Below are 13,450 nucleotides of genomic sequence, written 5' to 3' on the forward strand. Positions count from 1 at the left end.
AAGCCTCGTTCGAAACTCCTGCCAGCCCAGGCCTCTAGGACAGTGTAGGGGGCGAGAAGTTGAAGCCTTGTCACCTGTCAAAACTGACACGTGGACGTCTTGTCAAAGCTGACACGTGGACGCCTCGTCAAAGCTGGCAACTGGGCCTTGTACCGGAAACTCTCCCTTCATAGTGACTTTCTTGTCTTAAAGTACATTCCAAGTAGAGTGCTCTCGAAGGCAGGGTCAAGGAGCGCGGGGAGGGGGGCCGGGTTACGATACATGAGCCAAGAGTCATCCAGCCTTTATCCATCCCTCTACGAAACCTGTGCATTTTTCAATCCTCATGACAGCTTCGTTTTCATTTATTAAACAGTTTCTCAGTTTTGCAATCCCTTCCGTATAGGACATAAAAATGTAAATTGACCAGACCACACACTAGAAGGTGAAGGGACGACGACGTTTCGGTCCGTCCTGGACCATTCTCAAGTCGATTGAGAATTGAGAATCGACTTGAGAATGGTCCAGGACGAACCGAAACGTCGTCGTCCCTTCACCTTCTAGTGTGTGGTCTGGTCAACATACTTTAGCCACGTTATAGTAACTCTTCGCCTGCAGAAAAATGTAAGTGTGCTTTCCTTGGGGGGGGGGGGGGGGGAGAGCTTTCCATAGCCTGAAGCAGGTTATACCGCCTCCAGAAGCCTGGTCGTCACCCCCCCCCCAACCGCCATGGGTAACTCCCTGTACAGATCGCCCCTCACCGCCTCCCCAGGGGACACTCACCCAGGGTGCTACCCTCAACACCCGGGTCCTGTAGACTGCCCTGCGCTGTCACAACTAAAACCACCTGTTGGCTGTCACAACTACCACCACCTGTTGGCTGTCACAACTACCACCACCTGTTGACTGTCACAACTACCACCACCTGTTGGCTGTCACAACTACCACCACCTGTTGACTGTCACAACTACCACCACCTGTTGACTGTCACAACTACCACCACCTGTTGACTGTCACAACTACCACCACCTGTTGACTGTCACAACTACCACCACCTGTTGACCGTCACAACTACCACCACCTGTTGACTGTCACAACTACCACCACCTGTTGACTGTCACAACTACCACCACCTGTTGACTGTCACAACTACCACCACCTGTTGACTGTCACAACTACCACCACCTGTTGACCGTCACAACTACCACCACCTGTTGGCTGTCACAACTACCACCACCTGTTGACTGTCACAACTACCACCACCTGTTGACTGTCACAACGACCACCACCTGTTGACTGTCACAACTACCACCACCTGTTGACTGTCACAACTACCACCACCTGTTGACTGTCACAACTACCACCACCTGTTGACTGTCACAACTACCACCACCTGTTGACTGTCACAACTACCACCACCTGTTGACTGTCACAACTACCACCACCTGTTGACTGTCACAACGACCACCACCTGTTGACTGTCACAACGACCACCACCTGTTGACTGTCACAACTACCACCACCTGTTGACTGTCACAACTACCACCACCTGTTGACTGTCACAACTACCACCACCTGTTGACTGTCACAACTACCACCACCTGTTGACTGTCACAACTACCACCACCTGTTGACTGTCACAACTACCACCACCTGTTGACTGTCACAACTACCACCACCTGTTGACTGTCACAACTACCACCACCTGTTGACTGTCACAACTACCACCACCTGTTGACTGTCACAACTACCACCACCTGTTGACTGTCACAACTACCACCACCTGTTGACTGTCACAACTACCACCACCTAACACTTGTTCACCCTCCCGCCGGCGCTACAGCAACCATTCCCAGCCTTACCTCGCTTACCCTTTTCCAGCTGAAATCACATTTTAAAATTTAATGTTAACCTTCGATTCGAGCCATTTTTTTTTAATACCATGCATTTTTTATTAGTAAAAAACAAAACAAAAACATTCACATGGGCACTTCGAAGACCTATACCTCTTTATCATTGTGTCTTAGTACTTGCTAAACGGTACACGAGCTACGAAGTACTTCGAAGTCATCCTGAACCCCTTCAAGTTATTATTCTTATAGACGAGCTGGTATAGCGCTTAGGAGCTCGTCAAACTGTTTAATAGATAGTGACGAAGTCTACCACGACCTAGATAAATATATAGATATCGCAACTGGAAAGGTCTTGTAGCTTCCGGCACAGTTACTGAGGATAGAAATAGCCTAAGCTATTCTATCCATTTGAGATGTATTTTATTGTCTCAATAAACGTACTTGAGCTTGAACTGAGGACAGGGAGACATCTCCCGTCACGCAGGGTGCAGTCGCACCTCCACAGATCTCCAGTATCATCTATTGAAACTGGTAATGACTCAAAAGGGCCACCACTTACGGGTTATTCATGCCCGTGCCACCTTTTGGGTGGCTTAATCTTCATCAATCAGTCAATCAACTGAGGACCAGGAGGAGGCATCTACTAACACAATGAGTGGCAGAAGCCTCGTACTTGTTAGTGAATTACCTGTAAGCAATGACGGTAGACCGGCTTGGCTCACACACTGTCTTCCACGACGTTCACGCCATCGTCGCACACTGAATAATGCTCACCACCATTTCGCACAAGTGCACTGTTGGGTAATATTGGTTCAGTTGGGACACGGACACACACACAGCCCTGGTGATAGCCTCAAGATACAGCAAGTCACGCTCGTCACCTTAATTACCCTCCCTCCCTCCCTCCCCCGTGACCCCATCACGTCTGGTTGGGTGCCTGTGTCCCCCCCCCCCACAGGGGGAAGGGGAGACACTGATACCACCACCACCACCACTAACAACAACACCACTGTGGGGAGAGGAAAACCACATGAAACAAGTCTAATAACTCAACGACGTAGATGAATCGAGACGGCCTTGAACGTCGAAATGATATAAAAAACGCCAGTATCGAGCTGCCCAATGCGATAGAAGTACATTGCTATCTAATTAGGCGTTTCTTTGAGTAGGTAATGTAATTTCGCTTTCTTTCCCATCTCCGTCTTAAATCATCACCATCATCATCTCCCACCTTCCCCGTCTTGCTCTACCATACGTAACCTAACTACCCTGTTATGTAGTTCATACCTAGCACGTGGTAAACACGTGGTAAACATAGGTACCACTAGCAGTAAATAGGTACCAGGGAGTTAGACATGCTACTGGCTGCTTCCTGGGGGATGTGTCGAATGGATGTGAAAAGGGGGGCCAGGTCGAGGACCGGGCCGCGGGGACGCTAAGCCCCGAAATCATCTCAAGATAACCTCAAGATAACATGCCGTATCAACGTCAATTACAAAAATGCCGTGAAAACAAACACACATCAGAGATTCTGCGAGATATTCCAGAATGCCAAATTCACTGGCTTCATCACAGATTGTAAAACAGTGTTATATGGGGCTAATTCTAGCTATCTATTCCGCGGCGCGAGTCAGAATAGGGCGGAAACCACAAGGTATTCTCACTGTCATTCGCTCTTGTGCCTATATGGCCTACAAAACGAGCAAATTTGACAAATATAAGCCTCCCCTCATAGCTTCGCTCGCTAGCTCACGTTCACAAAACTGATTATAAATGATCTATTAGCACTTTGGAGAGCCAATCACAGGTCACAATGACCAGGATCACACAGTTGACCCCTACTGCTATCTGGCTTGTATTGACCTTTCTCAGCTGGTGGTCTGGCCTTGTGTTGATCTCTCTCTCTCTCTCTCTCTCTCACACACACTCTCTCTCTCCCACTCTCTCTCTCACACAGTCTCTCACACACTATCTGGGCCTCGTAGCCTGGTGGATAGCGCGCAGGACTCGTAATTCTGTGGCGCGGGTTCGATTCCCGCACGAGGCAGAAACAAATGGGCAACGTTTCTTTCACCCTGAATGCCCCTGTTACCTAGCAGTAAAACAGGTACCTGGGAGTTAGTCAGCTGTCACGGGCTACTTCCTGGGGTGTGTGTGGGGTGTGGAGAAAAAAAAAAAGTAGTAGTAAAAAAAAACAGTTGATTGACAGTTGAGAGGCGGGCCGAAAGAGCAAAAGCTCAACCCCCGCAAAAACACAACTAGTAAACACACTCTCTCTCACTCTCTCTCACTCTCTCGGACGGCAGAAATAGTAAATACACCCAAGGAAGAATACATAAGGAAAGGAAGAATGCCTTAATCTATTGGTTAGTGTATCTCCTTGAGTGACTAACTACATCAAAGGTAATGTAGTTATCCTCTTTGATGTAGTTCATCTCACCAGCTAACGCGGGGACGTCTCTAATATCGTAACTGGTTTGCGAATCAAAGACTGAAAGAATAAAAACTGAAGCAAATGAACGTGGAGAACGGATGGTGTGAAGACAGGAATGGAGAGATGGGCCAAGAAGGAAGGTGGCCAGGTATGTCTTACCCCGCCAGGCCGTCCCAGATGGCCAGGGCCGTCCTGAGGAGGACCTCGTCGCCCTGCAGAAAGGTCAGGTCCCACACCCGCATCACCGTCTCCCGCGGCAGGCAGTTGCTGAACAGCGTCAGGAACCACTGCATCGTGAACACGTTGGTCAGCGGCGGCTCATAGCTGGTGCCTGCGGGAGGAGGAGGAGGTAACAGGCTCAGGTCTCTCTCTCTCTCTCTCTCTCTCTCTCTCTCTCTCTCTCTCTCTCTCTCTCTCTCTCTCTCTCTCTCTCTCTCTCTCTCTCTCAACATGCAGATAGGCTACAGGAACGTAGTCTGATAACACAAGAAGAGATAAGGGTAGGAGTAGACATGGTCACAACGTACAAGATACTGATGGGAATATTAGATTAGGGGGGAGTTGGGGGACTTTCCTCTCCCCCCACTCTAAGGGAAAAATATTGTAATGAAAAATTCTTAATGTCTTAATACGTTAAAAAGGGGGGGAGGGCAAGAACATTATTGCCCTACACAGTTTGTGATTAATGTAACAACTTCAAGACGATAGGATTCGTGCGTGATTAAACAAGAGAATCAACGAACGTAAAAGACTGAAGAGACGGAGACTCGAGACTTGGGCGGCAAGACTGATCAAAGGATCAGTCTTTTTCCAGAGGGAAATTGTTGTTGGTGTTGAACTCAGAGTCATCTTCCTTGTGTCCTGATCTTCAAGACAATCAGGAGATACGGGGGGATGGGAAGGGGGGAGTGCGGCCTAAAACACACACACACACACACACACACACACACACACACACACACACACACACACACACACACACACACACACACCTACTCAGCATCTGTGTAACCTTCTCACCGCAGATGTAAACTGCCTTTACATAGAACTGCCTTATATAAAATATTGCAAAAAGGGGCTGGTTTCGCTAAAACACACCTTAGCATCTTCGGAGGCAGGCAGAGGAGCAAGTGAACACAAATTAGTAGACGACACAAGTAGACATTCTTTAATAATTTGTGTTCAATTTCCCACCAGAAAGACACAAACACAAATCCAGATTAGTTATACCAACACGAGGCAGCCGAGGAAATGTTGAAACAATTGGGCTTTCAACTTCAAGTATGTTTATTGAGATAATAAAGAAATACATCTCAAAGGGATAGAGTAGCTTAGGCTATTTCTACCCCCAAATTGGGCCTTAACAAGCCGGAGTCAACGGCAGGATGTAGGACGCAACTGACGTTGTAGACAACGAAGCAATCTTCAGAAAGAAACAGCAGAACAAGGAGACGTAGATCGAAGAGACGTAGAATGTGGAGACACAGAGATGGAAACTTGAGACACAAATAAGACATAGAAATATGCCACAAAGAACATCTTCATTATAACAATTAAAAATAAATGATAGAGAGAGAGAGAGAGAGAGAGAGAGAGAGAGAGAGAGAGAGGGAGAGAGAGAGAGAGAGAGAGAGAGCACTCCCCCCCCCCAGGGGAAGAAATAAATGCACTATAATAGAGGCCAGGAGCCAGCAGCACCCTGGAAGATCAGATCAAGAGAGAGAGAGAGAGAGAGAGAGAGAATGTACAGCAGATATGAGATCAAATACAAACCGTTAATAAGATACAGATAGAAAATGATGGTTGCCATTATCAAACTCAAGAGAACCACAAAAGACCAGACAATATTACACAAAAACACCACTAAAAGAGCTTTTATATATATATATATATATATATATATGTCGTACCTAGTAGCCAGAACTCACTTCTCAGCCTACTATTCAAGGCCCAATTTGCCTAATAAGCCAAGTTTTCCTGAATTAATATATTTACTATAATTTTTTTCTTATGAAATGATAAACCTACCCTTTTCACTATGTATGAGGTCAATTTTTTTTTATTTTAGTTAAAATTAACGTAGATATATGACCGAACCTAACCAACCCTACCTAACCTAACCTAACCTATATATATAGGTAAGGTTAGGTTAGGTAGCCCAAAAAAGCTAGGTTAGGTTAGGTTAGGTAGGTTAGGTAGACGAAAAAACATTAATTCATGAAAACTTGGCTTATTAGGCAAATCGGGCCTTGCATAGTAGGCTGAGAAGTGAGTTCTGGCTACTAGGTACGACATATATATATATATATATATATATATATATATATATATATATATATATATATATATATATATATGTCGTACCTAGTAGCCAGAACGCACTTCTCAGCCTACTATGCACGGCCCGATTTGCCTAATAAGCCAAGTTTTCATTAATTAATATATTTTCTCTAATTTTTTTCTTATGAAATGATAAAGCTACCCATTTCATTATGTATGAGGTCAATTTTTTTTATTGGAGTTAAAATTAACGTAGATATATGACCGAACCTAACCAACCCTACCTAACCTAACCTAACCTATCTTTATAGGTTAGGTTAGGTTAGGTAGCCGAAAAAGTTAGGTTAGGTTCGGTTAGGTAGGTTAGGTAGTCGAAAAATAATTTATGAAAACTTGGCTTATTAGGCAAATCGGGCCTTACATAGTAGGCTGAGAAGTGCGTTCTGGCTACTAGGTACGACATATATATATATATATATATATATATATATATATATATATATATATATATATATATATATATATATATATATATATATATATATATATAATGTTGAATATGACCGAAAGGGTAAGATTAATGATTCTAACACGAATCTTCTCAATATTTCTTACATTTTTCTTCACTGTCCAGGGAAGTTGAAAAATGAACTCTCCAAAGATCATATTTACACTTTACTATAGTCTGACGCCTGGAGATGCGTTTCGCAAGGTACACCTTACATTTTCAAAGAAAATTGTACCGTGTTAAGCATGATTAACAATGTACATACAACAGAGCTCTATCAAGGAACATGTATTCTCCACACACAACCAGATCATCACCAGACACACTTTAATAAGCAACACTGAAGTAATCGAGATATATAATGACAGCAGGAGATTGGACATCAGCGAGGCACTACATATTAAGAATTCCAGACCAACAATCAACAGCCAGCTAACGCAGAATTACATTCTACCCACTTCAAGACCCAGAGTCAACGCTGACACAGCATCCAATGGCCCTACTAATACCCCCCTGATCCATTTATTCGTTGATATTTCTTGATCCATTTATTCATTAATATATTTAATACCCCTTTCTTATGGCATTCATCCTCCACTTCACCCAAAGAGTATATAATCCGATGTTTAACATGGTACAAAGACACAGCACCGCTCCTGTGCCAGGTCGGGCTCACCATAGCCCGTGCTGCTTGGAACTTGTTCAGAGTAGCTGAATCTATAACAACAACAACAACACGGTACAATTGTCTTTGAAAATGTAAGGTGTACCTTGCGAAACGCATCCTCAGGCGTCAGACTATAGTAAAGTATAAAAATTAACTTTGGGGAGTTAATTTTTCAACTTCCCTTGACAGTGAAGAAAAACGTAAGGTGACAGAAACGTTCACTCCACAGAATTGGAGCAAATCTACTAAGACAGAAGACTTGAATCAAGGCCAAACTCTTTGACAAACAAATGAACTCGAGAATGGAAGAAGAGACAAGGAGAACAAAACTAGTAGAGAACTTCCAACATGGAAAACACGGGAATGATGAGCCGCCAAAGACTTAAACCTGCTTTTCCCACAGAACGAGATGGGGGGACATTCCATCCATAACAACTATAACACAGGCAAACTCTCAAAATCAAAAGGAGACATGATGCGTATTCCTTTTTTCACTAAAGCACACCTCAGCATCTTCGGAGGCCGATGGGAGGCGAACATAAGCTGGTAGAGAGCAGTATATAAAATCTACCTTCAACATTGGCAGTATTAACTCTTGTCTAGTTTCTTCTTCTCCTCCTGTTGGTAACAACACCTCTTAAGATTCCTCCCACAACACAACCCTCACACCGAGGAAGCCAACACTGAAGTATCGTAGTCAACGAAGTCAAAACTCCAATCGTGTTAGCGACGAGAGTGTGTAGGAAGGGTGTGGGAGGTGGCAGGAGTGGAGGGAGGGAGGCAGGAGTGGAGGGAGGCAGGAGTGGAGGGAGGCAGGTGTGGAGGGAGGCAGGTGTAGGAGGTGGCAGATGTGTGTGTGAGAGGAGGCAGGTGTGGGAGGAGACAGATTTAAAAGCAAAGTGTGGACGGTGAGCACAGGAAGCTGACGAAGGAGAGACAGACATGTACAGTATCTGTGACAGGAACCAATCTTCCTTACAAGACGTTCTACTCTACCACAGGCGCGGTAATCATCCTTCCCTATTTACTAATTACAAAATATATTAAAAAAAAACTCTCGTTGAAACCGCATTTGAACGAAATAAACACCAATTATAATCTTTCAGAATAAAAAAAAGCCTATTCCCAATTAGAACGATTAAACAAAGGCATGTATGCTTCTGTGATCATCTGCTTTTATCTATTCCTTTGATGCAATTAGGACGTAAATTAGGCGTGATCATGAGAGGGTATTGCCTAGAGAGCTTAAACTGAGCTCAAAATGAAGTAGTTACTCCAATTGAGCTTCACACATGAGCTGGATACATTAAAAAAAAATTCCCTTCTGGCATGTAAATAACGTAATTCTTACTTAAAGAGTGACGATGATATCTGCGATACAGCAACGTGATATCTGCGAGAAAATCTGTGGAGCAGAGCGGTGGGATCGAACTACCGTACTGCGTCATCCCGGCACGCGCGCCTTAACCCACGGAACATGATAATTCTTGGTCTATGGGATAAGGGTGCGCATCTGGGATGACCCAGGACGCTAGGTCGAGCCCCCTCCCCCCCCCCCCCCCACCGTCCGGCTTCAAAGATTTTCTCCTAAAAAGAGACATTTTAAACAAATTGATGCAAATTAGAAATATATATGACAATGTAGGAAATCAGGACAATGTTATTAAGAAAACTGGCTTTTGAACGCAAACTATCACATTTCATGAGTTTTACTGTCTTCTCTAATATTATTATTGTAAATATATAGCTGTGTGCCCAGTCATACCCACACGGCTCGCTACACCCACACGACTCGCTACACCCACAGGACTCGCTACACCCACACGACTCGCTACACCCACACGACTCGCCACACCCACACGACTCGCCACACCCACACGACTCGCCACACCCACACGACTCGCCACACCCACACGACTCGCCACACCCACACGACTCGCCACACCCACACGACTCGCCACACCCACACGACTCGCCACACCCACACGACTCGCCACACCCACACGACTCGCCACACCCACACGACTCGCCACCCCCACACGACTCGCCACCCCCACACGACTCGCCACCCCCACACGACTCGCCACCCCCACACGACTCGCCACCCCCACACGACTCGCCACCCCCACACGACTCGCCACCCCCACACGACTCGCCACCCCCACACGACTCGCCACACCCACACGACTCGCCACACCCACACGACTCGCCACACCCACACGACTCGCCACACCCACACGACTCGCCACACCCACACGACTCGCCACACCCACACGACTCGCCACACCCACACGACTCGCCACCCCCACACGACTCGCCACCCCCACACGACTCGCCACCCCCACACGACTCGCCACCCCCACACGACTCGCCACACCCACACGACTCGCCACACCCACACGACTCGCCACACCCACACGACTCGCCACACCCACACGACTCGCCACACCCACACGACTCGCCACACCCACACGACTCGCCACACCCACACGACTCGCCACACCCACACGACTCGCCACACGCACACGACTCGCCACATCCACACGACTCGCCACATCCACACGACTCGCCACACTCACACGACTCGCCACACCCACACAGCTCGCCACACCCACACAGCTCGCCACACCCACACGACTCACCACACCCACACGACTCGCCACACCTACACAGCTCGCCACACCCACACGACTCACCACATCCACACGACGCGCCACACCCACACGGCTCACCACACCCACACGACTCACCACACCCACACGACTCACCCACACGACTCACCCATACGACTCACCACACCCACACGACGCGCCACACCCACATGACTCGCCACACCCACATAACTCACCACACCCACACGACCCGTCACACCCACACGACCCGCCACACCCACACGACCCGCCACACCCACACGACCCGCCACACCCACATAACTCACCATACCCACACGACCCGTCACACCCACACGACCCGCCACACCCACACAACCCGCCACACCCACACTACTCGCCACACCCACACGACCCGCCACACCCACACGACCCGCCACACCCACACGACCCGCCACACCCACACGACCCGCCACACCCACACGACTCACCACACCCACACGACCCGCCACACCCACACGACTCACCACACCCACACGACTCACCACACCCACACGGCACACCATAGTGAACTACGGTTGGAATACACAATCAAGATAATGACTGTTGAATTTTCAAATATAAACGACAATAATTTCTCAAGTGACATCCTAACGACTCTGAAACACGATAACGATGCTGAAAGGTCGTTACTGGGTTTGTTAGGGACAGATAATCCCCATTTGATCCAACCCGTTCTCACGATTTACCACATCCGTAAAAAAACAACTGTTTAACCAGAAACGTACAAACCCAAGCAACCCACTTAACCTATTGAGAGTGATGGATAGAAAACGTTAATATTACGGTGCATTAATTTTGCCTAATACGTCGCATTTTAACGGTTTGGTCAGTACCGTATATAATGCTTATACACCACAATAAGCTGTTATGGTGGCATTAATAACCCTCCAGACGTTAATAGGCATCAAGCCGATCAATTAAACCAAATCTCCTAATTTCCGAAAAGCAAATCTTTGATAAAAAAAAAATACACGACCAAATTAATTTTCAAGAAGGGAAGCAGTCAGCATAAGTGAGTTGGTCGTACAAGGAATAAGAAGCGTGCCGGTGTTGTGAATGGCTGGCCCTCCTTACAAAGACTCTCAGACATCCAATTACCAGCTTGCTGTATGCCAGGAGGTCTTGGCAATCAGCGCACAGTCTTCAACAGTCATACTTGATATTACAGAAGCAGATGAATATGATTAAATGTTGGAAAAATATCAAAGGTTGATGTAACGGTGTTTCTCGTTCGCGGGAGTCTGAACGCGGGAGTCTGAACGCGGGAGTCTGAACGCGGGAGTCTGAACGCGGGAGTCTGAACGCGGGAGTCTGAACGCGGGAGTCTGAACGCGGGAGTCTGAACGCGGGAGTCTGAACGCGGGAGTCTGAACGCGGGAGTCTGAACGCGGGAGTCTGAACGCGGGAGTCTGAACGCGGGAGTCTGACCTACGTCCTGATACGATGTATCAGACATAACACGTGCACAGAGAAGCCATGAAAAAAAATGTAGAGAAAACATGAGTTGGCAGCAAATTCAAGCCAGCCAGGAGTTTCAAGCTAGTTAATTAAATATGCATGGATATCACCTTTCAAATATTTGCTGTTCATGGATATCACTTTTCAAATACTAACGGTTCATGGATATCATTTTTCCAACTATTAACGGCTCATGGATATCTCTCTTGAACTCTGTAAAGGTCGGCCACATGTGCCACTTGTGTGTAAAGAGGGGCGTTGAAAAGTAGATTTTCTACTATTTGAAGATTGTCTAATCTTCTAAACAATCCGCTTCATTAGTTCAATCTATTTCCCCACTACTCTAACGCCAAATCTTAAAGCTCTATGGCTCGTGTGTCTCAAGCTTCTCTACCTTTCCGTTCTTTACAGCTCTTTTGTAAACATGTCCTGTTCTCCACTCTTTGTAATACCTCTTAAGTATTTTATACGACTCTATCATGTCTCCCCCGCTTTCTCCTATTGTCTAGCATCACCTTGATACGCGTGAAATCAGGGGTTCAATTCACGAAAAAGTTACGCACTTACGAACCTGTACATCTTTTGTCAATCTTTGGCAGCTTTGTTTACAATTATTAAACAGTTAATGAGCTCCGAAGCACCAGGAGGCTGTTTATAACAATAACAACAGTTGATTGGCAAGTTTTAGTGCTTGTAAACTGTTTAATAAATGTAACCAAAGCCGTCAAAGATTGATGAAAGATGTACACGTTCGTAAGTACTTGCGTAGCTGCTTCGTGAATCTGGCCCCAGGTCAAGGTCTCACAGGAAGGCCCTGGCATTCAGTTGGCTCCCGGCTCAAGGTGTTGCTTATATGATAGCTATTTAGCACTAAGGTTAGTTTTTTCCTAATGGATACAAGTGATTAGCTCATCTAATTAATGAGTTTCTATGAGGAGGCTTCAGGTTTGCTGTTTCATGTGGATCATCAATGGCGTTCCTAATGAACCCCATTGATGATCCTAGGCGTTCCTACTGAACCCCATTGATCATCCTAGGCGATCCTACTGAACCCCATTGATCATCCTAGGCGATCCTACTGAACGCCATTGATCTTCCTAGGCGTTCCTACTGAACGCCATTGATGATCCTAGGCGTTACTACTGAACCCCATTGATCATCCTAGGCGTTCCTAATGAACCCCATTGATGATCCTAGGCGTTCCTACTGAACCCCATTGATCATCCTAGGCGTTCCTACTGAACCCCATTGATGATCCTAGGCGTTCCTACTGAACCCCATTGATGATCATAGGCGTTCCTAATGAACGTCATTGATGATCCTAGGCGTTCCTACTGAACCCCATTGATGATCATAGGCGTTCCTAATGAACGTCATTGATGATCCTAGGCGTTCCTACTGAACCCCATTGATCATCCTAGGCGTTCCTAATGAACCCCATTGATGATCCTAGGCGTTCCTACTGAACCCCATTGATCATCCTAGGCGTTCCTACTGAACCCCATTGATGATCCTAGGCGTTCCTAATGTTCCTAGGGCGGTCCTAATGAGCGCCTTAGTTTGAGAGAGAGAGAGAGAGAGAGAGAGAGAGAGAGAGAG

General features: G+C 46.5%; 1 protein-coding gene across 1 annotated transcript in view; it reads right to left on the minus strand.

The window, feature by feature from the left end:
• LOC123746750 (serine-rich adhesin for platelets) overlaps window positions 1-13,450 on the minus strand; it is a 393,680-nt gene that overhangs the window by 42,195 nt on the left and 338,035 nt on the right. Inside the window, exon 8 of the mRNA XM_069321683.1 lies at window positions 4,426-4,597. Within this exon, the coding sequence (XP_069177784.1) occupies window positions 4,426-4,597 (172 nt within the window). The remainder of the gene's footprint in view (window positions 1-4,425; window positions 4,598-13,450) is intronic.

The sequence above is a fragment of the Procambarus clarkii genome, chromosome 10, assembly GCF_040958095.1.
Source record: "Procambarus clarkii isolate CNS0578487 chromosome 10, FALCON_Pclarkii_2.0, whole genome shotgun sequence".
Lineage (NCBI taxonomy): Eukaryota > Metazoa > Arthropoda > Malacostraca > Decapoda > Cambaridae > Procambarus > Procambarus clarkii.